Raw genomic sequence first — 18565 nt, forward strand, 5'->3', positions numbered from 1 at the left:
TATTTTAGACACATTTCTGCAAGGTTTCTAAAGCACTTCTCATTCATAGTATGTGAAAGAAATGTTAGCAAAACAAAAAATGGTGCATTTGATGACAGGAGTATATGAAGATCCTGGGTCTGCTATATCGGCTCTTGTAATTTACACCGATGCCAGCCAAGTCAGGGAAAAACACATTTTTCTACCTGCTGTTTGCTGCAACTTGGTTACACCCACACAGATGTCCACCCACACCAAATTTCCCCCCTAAAAATCAGGTCTCGGAACAAATAAATTGGAAAGGACAGAACATATTGTCCAAAGTCTTTGGTTTGTGGGCTTTTTTTTATGTGATTCAAATTTGTAATTAGAAAATGGGATGTAACAAAAACATAAATGACATGGGAGACCATGGCAGAAGCAGGGATGGCGCAGGGATCTGGTCAGGAGAGTTTCCTAAACCTTGAAGGCTCAATGAGCTGTGATTTCACTGGCGCGGGATGCCCTCTGCTGACCACAACCCATTTCTCCCTCAGTGGAGGGTCAGATCCTGACTGAAGAACTTAACAATCTACAAAAGCCTTAATAAACTCAACTAAGCTGTCAGAGAGGCCCTCAGTCTGTTAGTGGCTGTTATTCTGAGGGTTAGGAGGAGCTGCCACCACTTATGCCTTGTGGGCACATCATTTAAGAACAGAGGGCCATTTTCCATGCCATGAAGAAGCATTCGAATAGGATTTTGTTGGAAATAAACGATATGTGTATACTTATAAACACATGTGCACATATACATATATGTATATATAAACATGTATGTGTATTTACTTCTAGATAGGTATACATGCACATAGGAACTGTTATTAAACCTGTAAGTGCTAAATATAAAGGTAAACAATTGCAATGACTAATGTCAAACCTTAAAATGCTATTATTGTTACTTGTACAGATCAGTTAGCGTGTGTTTTAGGAATTGGGCCATCAAATACATTCGTGAATCAAGGAAGATTATTTTCACTAAAAGTCAAATTCCCTCATTTCTCAGAAATCCAAATGAAATGACGAGAAAGGGAGGAAACAGAGATCTTTACATAAAAGAGGCGGCAATTGAACAGTATTTTAAAATTTTTTAAATAAATTTTATTTTTTATTATCCTAAATATGTTGGCATTGTTGACGTTTCCATGATCAGTTCATTGACATTATCCTTAATCTGGATGGTGCAATACACTGAAAATGAAAATAATTTTCATTGTTAAATAAGAAAAATATAGAGTATACAAAAACCTAGATTCATATCAAAACCACTTCACAGAAGAGTTTGTTCATTTAAGAAAATAAGAAGTTTTATACTTATAAAATGACTTATTATACAAAACGTTCATTCTGTGCTACATTATATGCATATAATATATAGATTTATTTATGTTTCTGATGAAATGTCTAATAAACAGTGCTTAGGGTAATTATACCTCATATTTTGAAAGAATATAAACATGGGCCAATTCTTTCAATTATAGTATTTAGAATATAACTTGAAAATGTATTTTAGGTAATACAAAACATTAAATATCTTTAATAAGCCAAGAGCTATGAAGGGGCTGAGGAGAGCAAGGGAGAGCATCCTCTAGCAGGTGTGTTTTCTTTGCTGACTGGTCTTCCTAGGTGAGTTCAAGGAAACTGCGGAGGAGGCAAGCAGGAAAGAGAAGAGGACACTGTCCATGGAGGTGGGTCTTTGTCCTGCTCAGGGCTGGAATAATTTTAACAGAATTTACCTATGTGTAACTGTGATGAAGATCACTGGTCCTCCACCAACATACACCTAAAATACAAATTCCTGAATTTATCACCTGAACCAAATTAAGAAGGCTCTTGTAGTCCAGAATCATGAATTTTCTTATATTTCAATAGGAATGCCTCAGTTCTTCCAAGGCTAACTTTGTGGCATTCCATTTGTACCAAAGTGCCAAAAAGGGGTCCTGGGTCCAAACATTCTTGACTATGGTCTTGAGGTGAAGATGAAACATTCTCTTGAATTCCGTTATTTTCTTTGGCGTTTCCATACTTTAGAATTTTGAATTCCTTTGTGTTGTCCTTCTTGGAATTCCACAGAATGCTGCTTTCCTTACCACCTTGTAGGTACCTGTGGAGCTCTTCACTGAGCAGTAATACAATAGTCCCTCCAACACAGAGTACTCTGTAACAAGATGGGATCATTGATAGGAACAGTTAGTTCATTCTTATTTAGCCACACACAACCTAAGCGATTTACATTTAAAGGCTTATACATGCTTTCAAGTTAAAATTTAATTTAACATAAACATCTTTGGATGTACTTAATTAGTTAAGATCTCCTATAATGCAGGGCCCTTATGAAAATGATCACATCACTAGTATAAAATTCACTTTAATTATTTATTTCCACTTTATACAAAAGGTAAGCCAAAGAGTTAACTTTACAGTCGCATCTCAATAAATGCATGTGTAAAATAGGAGGCAAGTCACATCATTCTAAAATACTAAGCAGGAATAAAATTAGGAGATTATGGATGAAAGTGTTGTAGGATACTGCCGAGAACTTAACTCTTCCTTCTCTATAGTTTGGCTTCTGGCCTGATCATTGCACTGAAATTGCTTTCTCCAGAGTTGCCAGTGATCTCCTGATTGCTAAATGCAATGGCCTTAGCCACTGTGAGTGGTCACCCTCTCCCGAAAGCTCTCTTCTCCCTGGGTGCTCTGGCCCTGCTCTCTCCTGGTCCTCCCATGACGCCGGAGACGCCTTCCTCACTCTCCCTCACCCTACATATCCAATCCATTGCAAATCTTCATGTTTCTACCCTGAATATCTTTTTTCTTCTGAGCCCTTTTCTCTGCTCACAAGAAGAAATCTAGTTCAAACCCTTTTCTCTTCGTCTGGATTAGTGCAGTAGCCTCTGGATGGGTTTTCCTGACTCAGTGGTCTCCGCACTCTCCCCAGCCTCCACCACGAGGCCAGGGACTTTCCTGAAGAGCGCAGCTTACCCTGCGACTCCCTCATTCCAGTGGCTCAGCCATTCCGTGGCTCCCCATTCCCCGTGAAATCAAGTAGAAACAGCACTGTTCAGCCTTTAGCTCTGTTCTGCTGGGCAGCCCCTCGCCTTCTCTTGAGGATTTTCTTGGCCTTGTTGGACACAATCCTACCTCTCAGCCTCAGGGCCCCGGGTGGAGCCGGCCTGCTCAAATTCTCCCAGGAAACCCCCTCCATCTCCTATTTCTGGGCTCCCCCCAACATCCCTGTGATGTGCTTTTCTTCGCCTCTTCTTCAGAGTATCCTGTCAAAGACATGCCTCAGGAACCACCTTCTACACGGATCTGAGCCTGATCCTGATTCCTGAGTGGGCTGAGCCGATCTGGAGCGTCCACAAGCAGTTCAACATTACGATGGCATCCCAGGAGCAGGGGACCAACAGGTTGTCTAAGGACCGAGCAACCAGCCCCAGTCAGAAACGAAGCGGGCGAAAACTCCCAAGTTTATTAGAGCAGGCCTGGGCCCAGGAACAGCCCCTGAGTGTCTGGCCTTAAACTTCTAGTCTTAAAAATTAAAAAAAAAAACACAACAAAAACTTGTTTATAGATCGATTGATAGAGGCATGTATAGTAGCCAGTCTGAATAACTCTCCGGTGATCTTTCCATTTTCCTGACAAGTTTGACAAGGGTTCATCTTTGGTTTAGTCAGTCTCATTTTAAATTATTTGAGAATAAAAACTAGGTTCAGTCCTAAAAGGAAGTGAAATGGGGTTCTCTTATGGGATATACTTTCCACTGATAGAAGATCGGTCAGGTTTCCCAGAGAGGACCATGCCGGTGGTGTACCCAAAAAGGTTTTTTTTCTTGTAGATAACAATGACTACTACAGAAAGGTTCCTCAGGAGAGAATAAGGGACCCACCAGGAGGCATAGCCTTTACGAACAAATCTCACCCACTTAACCATGTCTGGAGACTTTTTTGTTCTATTCACTACTTTTTAAAATTGCCCTGGTCATATTACCAGACCTGGGTAATGGGAAAGGAAAGGAAAAATACAAATTGGCCAATAATACATTTGGAGTTCTGCTAAAAGCATCACTAACAGAATTCCTCTGAATTAGCTCAAGGCAGTAACGTTTGAATGACGAAAGTGAAAGTTTATGTTGTTATAGCATAAATTGATCTTCATATAAATATGGATAAAATCACAGGTCAGTTACCAAGTACTGGTTTTTGCATTCCACAAAAGATTTTGATTGAAATTTACATTTTAAATTAGTAGCCTATCATAGTTGTATAGGAAAATACATTTTTCAATAATGTTTCCATATTGGTGAACAAAGGTGAGAATTCTGGCAGGCATGGGGATAGGCACTGGATTTGTGATTTCCCTAGTGCAGAAAATTCCTGGATAAGGAAATTCTCTCCAGGGCATGCCAACTCCTTTTTTTTTTTTTTTTTTTTTTTTTTTTGCAACTTATAGTCTTAGATAGTTGCTTAGAGTATCAAGAAATTAAATGACTTGTTCAGGGTCACGCAGACAGTGTGGGACTTGAACTGAGGGATTCCTGACATTGGGGCTAATTCTTTGTTTATTATTCAATGCTGCCTATCTTGTATTCTGAACAAAAACAAATTGAAACATTTTGTCTAGACTAGCGTACAAACTGATTTTGCAAGCTTCTCCTAGGTCAGAAATTATACTATGTTTGTAGAGACCAACATGCTCCAGATACCAGCAATTCCACCAAAATCATATCCATAATTTTATTGTCTTTTTTATAATAATTTGTCAATTATCATAAGAGTCCAAAATGCTAAAGTTTTCTAGACTTAATCTAAATTATATTTGGCCCTGGAAGGTTTTGACTTCTCCTTTTGAACTTTTAAAAGCATGGAATAGTTGTTGTTGTTGAGTTGTCTGATTCTTTGAAACCTTGTGGACATTACAGTTCCTGGGGTTTCCTTGGGAGAGACACTGGCGTGGTTTGTCATTTCCTTCTCCAGTGGATTAAGGTGAATAGAGATTATGTGATTTGTCCAAGGACACACAGGTAGTATCTGAAGATAGATTTAAACTCTGGCCTTCCTGACTCTGGCTACTTAGCTTCACTTAGGACATACTTTGAAATTCTAGAAAACAGTTATGGTAGACTTAGGCTCAACTCATAATGAAGAGTTAAATTAGGAGACCATAGAATTAGAGATTATTTTGCTCAGTCTTGTAATATGGTACATATTAAAATGACCATAAAGTCTAAAAAATACCTCCAAACATGACCCAAATAGTGAAAATATATATGTTATACTTGCCTTTCCATTTCATGAAGAATGCTTTTTATGTCCTTTCCCAATTTAAATTTTTTTCCAAATGGAACATCAGAAATAATAACATCAACACTTTTAGAAAGTAATGGCAATTCTGCAAAAGAGAAATCAGAATAATTCAATTTTAAGACACTACTATTTATTTGGAATCCAAACAAAATAAAATTCCTAGAAGGGGATTTTTTCCCCTCCTGAACCTCTAAGGTGGAAGATAAAAGTTTAAAAAATTAAATAAAACTCCTCAAATAACATAATTATATCCAATAGATGGAAAAAAAGGCCTTTATGTATTACATTCATTTATTCTAAAATCCCTAAAAAACATAGCTATCGAAAGGCCATTAAATATATACCTAAAACCAATGGCTGGCATTATTTGCAATGGGGATGATTCCCCAGTAAAGTGAGAGGTAAAGCAAAGGCATAGTCCTAAAAAAGGCTAACCATAACAATGAGACAAAGGAAATGGAGCCATAAACATAAGTCAGAAGAAGAAAAAATTCATCAGTTTTTGCAACTGTTACAATGTTACTTAGAAAACTCTAAGTAATCAACAAAGAAAGCAAGAGAAAAACTTTAATAAAGTAACAGGAATCAAAGCAAATGCACGAAAATTATTAGCAAATCTATTTTGCAAAAAAAAAAAAAAAAACAAAAAAATTCCAGGGGGAAACAACAGAAAGATAAATCCCATTCAAAATTATTGCAAAATGCATAAAATATTCAGAAGTTGATTTCCAAGGCACATTCAAGACACATAAATATAATTATAAAATACTCTAAAAGAAATAAAGAATTACGAATTATTAGAGAAATATTAATTGTTCATGGTTAGGTTGTGCCAGTACAATGAAAATTACAACACTAATTTGATTTATACTCAGTACAAATTATCAATTAAATTACCAAGCTAGTATGTTATAGAGCAAGACAAAAGAACAAAATATATTTGGACAAACAAAAGGTCTAAAGCCTCAAAGGAAATAAGGGGTGTGTGTGTGAAAAGAAAGGCATCTATTAAGTGTTTACTATGTACAAAGAATGAGGAATAGAAATATGAAAATAAGACAGCCTCTAATCTCAAGGAGTTCATAGGTTTTAGCTGAAAGAACAGAAGGCCCAGAGGCATCAGGGTGCAGCAGTCTTCTCTCTTTGTCTCTGTAATTTTGTCTCTTGGTCTTTCTTTATCTTCTTTAATGAATATTCCATTGGTAAAACAATATCTATTTATTTGGTTTAACTATTTGACAGTGCCAAGAATTTTGTGGCAAGAACTTTCTTTGCTAGGTCTCTCATAGCTGCAGTTAGTGAGAAACTGATTGGAATAGTGTTCTAGCTATAGGTATAACAGGTATTAAAATTCCCAGGGTTCTTTGGCTCTCAGTTCTGGACTATCTCTACTTAAATCCAAACTGAGGTAATAGTCCAGGTGATGGCAATGGGGTGATCTACCTGGCATATGTCACCTTTTGGGTCTCCCAAGGAAAGGGATAAATAATACCTCTAGACTTTAAATTATAAAGCAGTAATCATCAAAATACTTGGTAATATTTTTAAAAATAGGAAGCAAATTAATAACTGATTAGATAAGGAGATATCAGAAACAACTGACTTCAGCAACTCAGTGTCTGATAGGCAGATTTCCATGCATGACAAGAACTGTTGTGAAAACTGGAAACCAATTAGGTAGCAATTATATTCAGACCAACATCTTATATAAAGTACCAGAATAAGCTCAAGATGAATATTTGATCTGAATATAAAAGGTCATAACATGAAAATAATTAGAAGAGAACCAAATTTACAGTTATTTCATAGGAATTCTTCATCAAATAAGGGAGAGCAGAGATCAAAAAAATAAAAAAATGTCCATTATATGAAATGGAAAAACTTTTGCACAAACAACATTAATGCAACTATAAAGAAGTTACTTATTGGGAATAAAATCTTGACATTAAGTATCTTTGATAAGCATCTGCTAGCCAAGATATATAAGAAATTAACAAAAAAATGTAAGACCAAGAGGCAATCCCCACCTGATAAATGGCAAAGATTATGAACAGTTCTTAAAAGAATTAAAAATTATTAATTATATGAGAAACCACTCCAAATAACTAATAGTAAAAGAAATTAAAATTAACTGAAAATTTACTTAAGGCCATTATACCAGAAAATATGGAATTAGTCAATGTTGGAAGGACTAGGAGAAGACTGGTACATTGTTGGGGGAGCTCTGAATTGATCCAATCATTCTAGAAAACATTTTGGGATTATGCCAAGTGTATATATTTTTATAAAATCCATGATTAAACTTTTTGTTTGAAAAAAAGCTTGCTAATTCCTTGAAAGTGAACTGTTAGGTGAAAGATGCCTACAGAAACATACACTGCATCAAGAAGATCCAGAATGAACTTTGGGGTGCAATTGATTGAACTGAAAGGGGTTGAACACAGTTATTTTGAATGTATACTCTTATGCCAAAGGGGACTGCCTCCTAATTGGCTTTTTGTCAATGTGCCTAGCAAATACTGGTTTTGCTTTCTCTCTCTTCTATTTCCCTACTATTTCTAACTATTGTAGTTTCCTCTTAGAAGGTGCAATATTGTATGCGCCTGCAGTTAGAAGATTTTTAGGGGTACAAGATGATTATGTCAAATGATCCATTGGGGAGACTAGTCTTTCAAAGGATCACAGGGAGGATTATGAAGATGGGATTAACTCTCCCCTCTCCCACTTTTAGATTTAATCACCAAAAGCATATACACCCCACTTACCCTTAAGTATGGGGAAGTCTGTGACCCATGTGTGCTTATAGTAGGTGATAAATCAAAACCCACTGACTGCCCTCTGGGCAGTCCTAAGCAAAGCTAAATGTAAAGTGGAAGGAAGGCACGGGGAATGATGAAAGGAATGGTCTTTAAAAGTGGGAAAAACTTTCTATGAGAGGTCTTTTGTCTTCAGACTTGGTCTTGAAGGAACTCTGGTTTGGGACCTCGGACTGCTCTTGGATTTTCCTCTAGGACTACCATGTGGGTGAGTCAAAAGGCTGACTCCTTTTCCTGGCTTTTCTGGAGGTATTAACCTCTGGAGAGGCCCCTTGTCTTGGAGGAGGCCTCATGGCTAGAAGCTTTGTTTAATTTACTTCTGGGACCCTCTGCTGGGGCCTCTGAAGCCCTGCCTGGTTCAGACCAGGATGGAGTAATTCTCTATTCATTCTCTCATTTCCTTACTTTCACTTTCTCCTTTTGTAAATAAACTACCATAAAAAGTCATCTTGACTTGAGTAATATATTTTCGGTGACCATATTTTTATACATTTAGTACAACCTTTAATTTTTAACATTTACACAAGGAAGTGATTACATTATCTATACCTTTAGATTCAGATTTCTCATTGTTAAGTATATATCCTAAGGAAGTCAAAGACAAAAGTTTGCATATGCAATACTCTAAAATAAACAAAAGAGATAGTCATCAATTCAGTAATGGTTAAACAAATTATGGTAATGACAGTAATGGAATATACTATGCCCTATAGCATATGAAGAATTGATGACTATGAAGAATTCAGAAAAAAACGTGAGCCTTATATGAAGAATTAAGAATGAAATAAGACAACCAGTAAAACATTATATACAATGACTACAACAAAACAAATGAAAAGAACAGGAGTTATTAAATACTTTGTCATTACAATAACCAAACCTGACCCTGGAGTAGAGTTGAAAAAATGTATCTTCTTCCTTTCATGCTCTATAATGCTTTTTTATCTTTATTTTAAAATCTTTGCTACAAGAGATGGTATCTTGCCGGTTGAGGAAGGGGGTGGGTAGGATGGCTACATTTGTGAACAAACATAACATAAATACAAAGGGCATCAATAAAATAAGATTAAAAAAGTTTTTTAAATAGTGTCAGAAATACTCAGAATTAAATCTGAGTGAGAAAGCTCAGGGCACTAAAAAAAAAGGTTTTGTTTTGTTTTAAGCTATATTAGGGAAGAATAGAGAATCAAAGAAAGGGCAGGACTATGGCTTGAGGAGGATAAAATGATGGAAATGGATGACTGGAGTAAGAAGGTCCTGCTCAAATGTAATTTGTAATTTTGCTTTTGTTTTCTCAGCAAAGAGGAATGAACACTGGTCTAGAAAGGACAAAGCAAATAAGAATAATAGGAAGGTGATATCCAAGATAAGAAAGAGATCCCCTTCCTGTCTAAGATGAATTCAATGACTAGGCCCAAGTAAAGAATTGACATATGAAATTATAATCATTTTTTTTATAGAGTTATAATTGTTGAGCTGTTGTCAGTGACCATTGAAAGATTACAAAGAACAAAAGTACCACAGGGCTGAAAAAAACAACCACCACCAATTATCTAAATTTTCTGAGATAGTGTATACAAAGTAAGTAAGCCTGATTTTGACTGTTGGCAAAATTCTATAGTATATCATTAAAGGGGTGGTTAGTGTTTGTTTTTTTACCTCTCAAATTCAGCATGGTATATGACACATAGGCTTTTTAATCATTGCTTTTTGACTAATTGTTTAATGAAATATTTGAAGGGTTTTCACATGGAAGCGGGATTACATTGGTTCTGTTTGGTCTTACAAGGCAGATCTAAGAGTCATTGGGTAGGAATTTCTGAGAGGCAGGTTTCAGATTAAAAAAAAAACAAACCTTTCTTACAAATAGAATTATTTAAAAATGTGTGGAATGTTTTGGGACATATTGAGTTCCTCCTCAGGAGTGTTCTTTAAAGGAAGGCTGAATGGTTACCTTCTTTGAGTGCTATTGTGAGGACTCCTGGTCAAATTTAGAAAAGTTTTCTATCTCAGACTGTGTGACTTTGGTTGAGTAAGGTAAAAGATTCCCCAGAGAAAAAATTCTGAGATACACTGTATTAGCTTCTAAAGCGTGAATTGTAGGCTTCTAGCATATTACCCTTTCTGTATTATAATGGTCTGACTTTGAGCTCACCTTCCCAGAGAAGTGTAACTTGTCTCTAAACAGAATTCTGATGCCTCTTCAATCTCATTCTATTCAACTTAACAAAACTGAATAAGAAAAGCAAATTTAAATGTTTTTATGTCCTACTTAGAATTCTAGATGGCCACCTCAGAAATCTGAGTAAAGGAAAAATAATGGGTTTAGTGATTGGTGTTCAGGTAAGTCCATCAGTGTTTATCTTAGTAGAACTGAATAAGGTTATTACTTTATTCAACAACTGCTTAAGTCTCTGAGCACCTGAACACATAAAATTCAGGGTATAAAGAAATCTTTCAAAGCACAAAGTGCTCTGACTGTGAGGTCATAAATCACCTGTGATGGATAACACAAAGTTTGCCTGTAACTAAGGAGATACAATCTTTAAACAGAAACACAGAGCCCAATATATAAACTAGTAGATAAGTAAGAAGCATAAGCTGGAGTGCATTAAACTGCTGAGACACAACAGGATCTATAAACTATGAAATGTCAAACAAATAAGTAAAAAATGTCCTCTCCTTTCCATGACTGCAGGATGATTCAGAGATAGAAAAAACATTTACATTTCAGAATCTTGATACATGAGGTGTGTGTGTGTGTGTGTGTGTGTGTGTGTGTGTGTGTGTGTGTATGGGGGACGCACTTCATTCTCCTCTCCAAGGAAAAAAGGGAGACTAGCTAACTTCTGGAACCTTCAAATGAAGGTTTCTGATGAATATCCAAGTTCACCTTTATTCATTCAATATTCAACATTCAACAGACATACATTAAGCACCATCGTGTGCATCATGTGATGAAGAACAGAGGAAGGGTCTTATGAACCTTCAAAAGCTGGCAATCTAATTGGGAAAATAAGACATACACAGAAAGAAGTATAACGAACTGAACCGAAGGGCTAAAAAGAGGTTGAAAGTGATTCTGGAGTTCAGATGAGAAGAAAAGTAACTGGATGGGGAGGGAGATCAGGTGAAGTTTCATGGAAGTAGAATGACTGAATCTCAGAAGGGGAAGACAATTACTTCTCAAAAAGGAAGGCCATTTTACTTTTCCATAGATAAATTGTTAGGAAGTCTCTTATCCTTTCTGGAACAGAATTTTGCCTAACTGCAACTACCATTGCCATTGAAATGGCCTTTTAATTGTTTTTTGTTGTCTTAAGTCTCATCCCAATCCAGTCCATTCTACTCAGCCAAATGCCAAACTGTGCAATAGGGAGTGAGCGTGTTTTATCCTAAGTCCTCTGGAACAGTGCTTGGTCACTGAGTCCATTAGTGCCCAAGTCTTTCAAAGTTGTCTTTATAATATTGTTCTTGTATGAATAATATGAATAATAAAGGAATAATCCAGGAAGGGGGAGGGAAAAGGGGAGGGAGAGAACATGAATCATGGAATCATGGAAAAATATTCAAAATAAATTAATAAAATAATGTATAAGAAAAAATATAATATTGTTATTAAGTAAACTGTTCTGTTGGTGCTGTTTACTCTGCCTAAGTTGATAAAACTCTTCAAAAGTTTTTCTAAAAATACTTCATCATTTTTTATAGCACAAATAATATGCCATTATATTCACATACCTTCCTGTTTGAAGGATATCCCTTAAGTTTCCAGTTCTTTGCTACAGGAAAAATAAAGCTTTATGTTGTATAAATTTACAAATGTACTTGTCCTTCCCATTAGAAGGTAGGAGCAGGGATTGTTTCATTCTCTATACTTAGGTCACCAGCACCTAGCACATGGCTAGGCACATATTAGGCACTTAATAAATGTTCGTTTGTAGATTGAATCATTGATTATTCCTAATCTGCCTTTTGGAGCCTCGTAGAGATACGAAAAATAGAGCAAGGATAAACTTGGGTTTCTAACAGAGGAGACTGAGTGAATGGTAATGTAGAGACAAAAATAGTAAAATCAGTGGGAAGAGCGGGTTGAGCAGGAGAGATAATGAGTTTCATCTGAGATTCCTTGGTTTTGATATGCCACAGGAATACCCACATGATGGAGTGAACTGCCAGGACTGAGGTCTGGCACGTCTGTCTGGGAGATCAGGGTTAGGGGCTGAGTTTTGGAAGCCGTCTGCCTAGAAGCAGTAATTTGCATGGCGAGAATAAGCTGACATGTTAGGGAGCATAATGAGAGAAGGGAAAAGAAGGCCAAGGACAGAGCCCAGGGAACAAGCTCATTAATTAGCCCAGCTCCGAGAACTGGTAAAAGAAGAAGAGAAAGAAGTTGTCAGTAACCACTGAGCGGGGCCAGGAAGGATGACCGGTAAAATTCCAAAAGGCAAAGATGGAGGTGGGGAAAGAAGAGGGACAAGGCAGTAAAGTGTGAGGAACAGAAAAAATGGAGGCCTCATAATTGGAATAATCATAGCATTTACATGGCACTTGAAGGCTTGCAAATCATTTTTCATAGGTTAACTCATTTGATTTTCATAATAATTCTATGAGGTAGATGCTATTATTATCCCTGTTTTAGAAATAAGGAGAATGAGGCTGAGGGAGTCTAAGTGATTTGTCCAGGGTCATACGGTTATTAAGTGTTTGAGGCAAGACTGAAACTCAGCTCTGCCTGACTCCAAGTCCAGTAGTGTGCCACCTTGCTGTTTTTCTGGAATGTGGCTGGGGGACAATAGCCTTTCAATTTCTGAAACTGATACCAAGAATACTGAGTCAGTCTTTAACGGAGGACATCTCCTTTTCCTCCCAAGATGTAATGTTTGCAAAATTAACTTTTTTCATGTCACTGAAACATCCTGTAGTTGTAGAAGGGAGAAGAATATATTGTTTGATTTTTAAAATAAATGAATAGTTTATAGATCCTAAGCCTTTGGTATCTTCCAATAAAATAAGTGTTATCTATATCTCTTTAATGAGTAAGCTGAGTAAATAGACTCAGGTTGTTTACAATATAGATTATGTGAGGGGAAGTCCTGTGAGAAAAAGCTGGGAAGGTAGCCAAAGGCCACATGACAGAGAGATTTACTAAGGAATTTGCATATTTAGGATTTCTGGAGCTGGAAGAGAGATATTAGGGATAGATTTGGACAAGTAGCTTCAGGTTTCTGGACCATAGGACCCTCATCAGTAAAATCTACCTCTTATGCCCTTTCTAGCTCTAAAAATCCAGAGTACACAAATTTTTCCATAGTAAAGTTCTCTATAAGGTGGCTGTAGTCTACCTTTCCCAAGTAGGAGAGCTGGGCTCAAACCTTTATCACTGGGCATGCCTCCCTCCATCCAGAGCTCCTTCTACCTGCCAGGAATCCTCAAGGTTTGGGCTTTAGCCCTTTCCAATAGACTTTCCCTCAACAGAGGAAGTTTCATTTGACGCCAATCCAAGGCACCAAAAGCCCACATCTTTTTTAACTGAAAATATAGTTAGTTCTAATCACTCTAATTTAACTAGGGGCCACCCAAAACTTAGAATCTATGAACTATTAAATCTTTAATATGTTAAACATCAAGAAATAAATGAGTAAAAGTCTTCCTCTCCCTTCAATGATGAAAGGACAATTCAGTGATGGGAAAACACTACTAATTTCAAAACCTTGATGCATCTTGGGAAAAAAAAAAGCTGATCTAATCTTTCAATAACTAACTGAATAATCCATAAGTCAATTTCAAATGCCAAATTTTGTGAACATATACTAGATGTAGATTAAAACTGTTTCAGGTTTATCTCAATATTTTCTCTAAAAAAAGTGATACTTGAAGGCAGAGCTAGCTCCTTCGATCACTCAAACAGGACTTATTCATAAGCAGGTTGGAAGTGAATTTTGGGGAGAACGTAATAGACTCTTATTTTGTCCTGTATTTGTTATTTTTCTTTTTTTTCTGTATGATGCCTCTTTGTTATAAATGTTTTCTCCAATACCTCCTTTGAAGACAAAAGAAAATTCAGAGGATCAAACAGTTTAAGGAAGTTGTCCTTTCTCTATTTAATAAGGCCCTGTAGTAGCCCCTTAACAAATGCTTTTTGACTGACTGATAAAAAAAAGGTAGAGTTTTCTTTAATCTAGTGTAAATGGCTGAGCAAAAGAGGACACATTCTTTTCCAAGGTAACAATTTAAGTTTCCCTTTTTTAATACGTACCTTCTCCTGCCCACCTGCCAGACCTGATCCTACCAAGTATTTTGGAAGAAATACATCTCTTTGCTATTCTCTCTCTGGATCATGTAGTTCAGGAAAAGAAACTACACGAACACATGTTATCTGCTGAATTGTGAGACACACATGTCTGTCACTTACTGATGGTGTGTGCGTGTCATGTGTGAGTGTCCAGCCTGCAATTTACCTGCATGTAGCCTGTGCTGACATATTTGGGCAGTAGCTGGCAAGGTCCCTGAAAAATCTCATGACAAGCACTTGCTTTGTGTCAGAGATTTAAAAACAAAGGTGAAACATTCATTTTGGTTGTAGTTGACTGTTATGAGAATTATTTTTATAGCCTTTATTTTCCCCACTAGTGTTGATAAAAGTTGTATTTCTTATGTGGGAGAAAAAAAGCTCTCATGAGATTATCTTTAATAGCTTCCCAAAGTAGCCAAAATGATTAAATTGTTTTGTTTTGTTTTGGACTTTCCAAGAAACTAAACATTCTTCCCAGGAGTGTGGGATAGACTTAGCTAGAATTTTAAGTGAGAATTTCATGAAATCAAGAATTGACAAGTCTCTCTATTCTAGACATAAATGCTTGTGATTTAGAACTGAGAAAAGATCAATGAATATATATTTTGGAAATGATGAAAGTGGGGATATACCATTTTACATAAAAAAACAGAAAATGCCAACAAAAGATATTTTGCTGAACTGAATCATTAATCCATAAGTTTTCTGATGGACAATTTGATTCAGGTTTTGGGACAAAAAATATCATAGACTACTTCTAATGTTCCTCTTGAAGTGAGGTAAACTAAGTCATTGACCAGAAAACTTGTTTTTCCCTGGGGAAAGTAGAAATCAGAAATGAGCTTTCCTGTGAAGGTCAGTCAGCTTAGAACCAAAACAACACAGTCAGGATCCATGAGAAAGTAACTCCCTTTACTGCCTCACAGTCCAGGATAAGATGTACGATGGAAAGTACCGGACCCCATGCTACTAACCAAAATAGCTTCCAGATGATAAAGTTTTCTTGTTTCATCAAGGTTATGTCTCAGTAATGAACATTGTTTGCTTTGTATCTCGCACCCTATAAAAGCTGCATTGTGATGTCTGCCCGGTGCAGCTTTACTAGGAACTGCCCTGGCTAGTAGGTACAATTAAATATTGGTTCCACTAATCTGAACTTCTGGGTGTTCGGACTCGCTTTATGAAGTGCACCACTTCACTCTTAAATAAACAAGTATAGTTATGTTATTTTTGTATGTATGTACAATATGCATACTCAAATGTATGTATTCACATTTATATATGTACACATATATATGTATGTGTATTCACACACTTATATTTCAACATATAAAAGTACTATAAAGTGCTGGGTCCATAATAGGCACTTAGTAATCTTCCATTGAGTGGGTTGTTTGATGGTTCTTTTTTATATTTTCTGGACATTTATTTCAAAACAATTGGGGCTGTTTATATTTTATCCCTTATTCTACTTAAATCTGTTTTTTTTTTTTTACATTTTTATTTGAATCAGTGGATTATATCTGGAGTTTTCTTTCAAATTACTAGGTTTTTTTTCTTTCAGAATTTATACATACAAGGTATCCCAAAAGTCTTAGTGTAGTTTTACACTTATACACACACACACACACACACACACACACACACACACACACACACACACATATCCATCCATCCCCAAAATCTTGGTGTATGTATGTGTCTCAAAAGTCTGGGTGCAGTTATAAGTAAATTGTATCAAGTTTTTTGGGACACCACAAATATATAAATGTATGATTGATCTGAAGAAAAAGACATAGGGGTCTGAAAGAGAAGGTCAGACATAGTTACCTATCTCATATAGAAATGAAAACCTTATAGAGCAGATTTATGTAAAATAGGAGATAAAAGATAAATGACACAACTGTTTTAGAATAAATGTTCAGGAAATATAAAAAAGAACAAGCATACAACCTTCATGGTGCACTGGGAAGAACCTTTATGGAAGATTATAAATAGATAGATCAGTTAAACCAGCAAGTTTTAATTAAATGTGTCCTATGTGCCAGGTACTGTGCTAAGTAAGGGAGATGCAGACACAGGCAAAAGACAATCTCTAATCTCAAAAGGCTCAAAGACCAATGGGGGAGCCAATAAACAAACAAACAAGATATAAATAAATAAGATAAAAACAGGATAAACTAGAGATAATTGCACTAGCATTAAGGGGGATAGAGAAGGGATTCTTGCAGAAAGTGGGATTTTAGCTGAGTCTTGAAGGAAGTCAGGAAAGTCAGGAAGTAGAGGTAAGAGAGAACATTTTAGGGCATGGAAGACAGAGAAAATGCAAAAGATGATAAAGTTGTAGGTATGCAATCTGTACAAGTGGATGGAGTATGTCCACGTATGCTGATGAGACAAGGAATCCATCAATTTAGTGAAGTGATTAAATAAATCATGAAGGTATATATGTGGTTCTAGTTCTCTTCACTGGGGTCTAAAAGAAAAAGTTTAATCACTTTTCTACATGAGAACCCTTCCAATATTTGAAGATAGCTATTATGTCCTTTTAATAAATGATTCTCAAATTAACACTCCTAGTTCCTTCAATCGAATGTTTGTATTACTTGTTTCTGAGATCTCTCTACATCCTACATACTGTGAATATAGAATTAACTCTTTCCTTGTCTATTTTTAGTTAATCAAATCAAGAACTTAAAGTACCCCTACTTAGTAGCTAACTAACCATTAGGTAAGAAAGCTCACAAGTGACTTATTAGTTCACACCCTCAAAGGCCACAAGCACTGCACTCCCTTGAGCAGTGCTAGGCAAACTGAAAGACTGCAATTAGTTTCTGTGAAGAGGGGGAGAAATAGGAAATGACATGGAAAAAAGGAGTATAAAAGAAGAGACAAACATGGTCTGGACCTTTTTGCCTCCTTGGTTTTGGGGAGATGGGTTCCTTAGAGAGACTCTTCCCTTAGATTCTGCTTCAGTGAGTAGAGTGGAAGAGACACACTTTTCCTTGGAGTCATTCTGCATTGGTGGAACTCTGGTGAAGACACCACTGGGACTTCCACCACTGGGACTTCTGGCTGAGGACTACCAAGAAATCCACATTTTGGGTGGAGATCAGGACTTGGGGAAGCCCCTGCTGGGGTCGAGCTGGACTTCACCGGAGAAGCACTTATGGCTGGTAGGCTAGACCAGGCTTTGTCTCCTTTCTATATTTCCCACTTTCACTGTATCTACCTTGTTGTAAACAAAAAAAAAGCTGCTAATAGTCATTTTGACTTAGAGGCTGATATTTTATAAATGGTGACCACGATATTATTTTTTAACTCTCATATTGAGTAAAACCTAAATTTAATTGTTACAATACCTCTCCATGGGGTCTAGCCTATCAATTTCTCTTTTAAAATGTAGTGCCCAGAACTGGACATAATGCTTACAATATGGTCTGGCTAAAGCAAATTACTCTAAAACGATCAAATTAGCCTTTTATTGGTCATCACATCACACTGATTCATATGGAGCTCACAGATCACTATAAGCCGGAATTGTTTTTTACATAAAATATTTTGTAATATTTCTATTCTCCTTCCATCTTGTTTTTATATAACTGATTTAAAAAAATTCAAGTACATTACTTTGTAGTATAATTTAATAAACCTATTAAAGTTCATCATTACCTCCTAACCTTTCATGATGTTTTTAGGTCATGACTTCTTCATCTAATGTAATATCTGTCCCTCTTTGCTTTGTGTCATCTATAAAATTAATAAGCATGATATGATCAATGCCTTTATCCAAGTCACTGATTAAAATGATAAAAAGACAAGAATGAGGAAGTGAATTCTCCATTACTGGAAGTATTTCAGCTGAGGCTGATAGAAAATCAATCAGAGATATTGCTGAGTCTGACCTAGATTGTGAGGCTAGATCAATTACCTTTACTGGCCCTTGCAACATTAAAATTCTAAGAAACCTTTTTTTCCGAGTTAAGATGGCGGCAGAGTAAGAAGCAGCTCTTAACCTCTCCTGACTGAAACATACAAAACTCCTCAAGGGGACATAAAAACAAGTCCAGACGAACGGAGGAACCCCACAACAGGGCACAGCGTGGAAGGTACGTGGAATCGAGACATTTCCA

General features: G+C 36.5%; 1 protein-coding gene across 2 annotated transcripts in view; it reads right to left on the reverse strand.

Annotated features, from left to right (window-relative positions):
- Positions 1–1142: 1142 nt before the first annotated feature.
- Positions 1143–18565, reverse strand: part of THUMPD2 (THUMP domain containing 2) — a 55526-nt gene continuing 38103 nt past the window's right edge. Inside the window, exons 9-11 of one of the 2 annotated variants that reach the window (XM_044660637.1) lie at positions 5298–5406; positions 1827–2173; positions 1143–1206 (exon numbers count right to left, since the gene is read on the reverse strand). In XM_044660637.1, coding sequence (XP_044516572.1) covers positions 1837–2173; positions 5298–5406 — 446 coding nt within the window. In that variant the 3' untranslated portion in view covers positions 1143–1206; positions 1827–1836. Of the gene's footprint in view, positions 2174–5297; positions 5407–18565 lie in introns of both variants that reach the window. The other variant, XM_044660636.1, reaches the window with a different exon arrangement.

This window comes from Gracilinanus agilis, chromosome 2 (assembly GCF_016433145.1).
Source record: "Gracilinanus agilis isolate LMUSP501 chromosome 2, AgileGrace, whole genome shotgun sequence".
Taxonomy (NCBI): Eukaryota; Metazoa; Chordata; class Mammalia; order Didelphimorphia; family Didelphidae; genus Gracilinanus; species Gracilinanus agilis.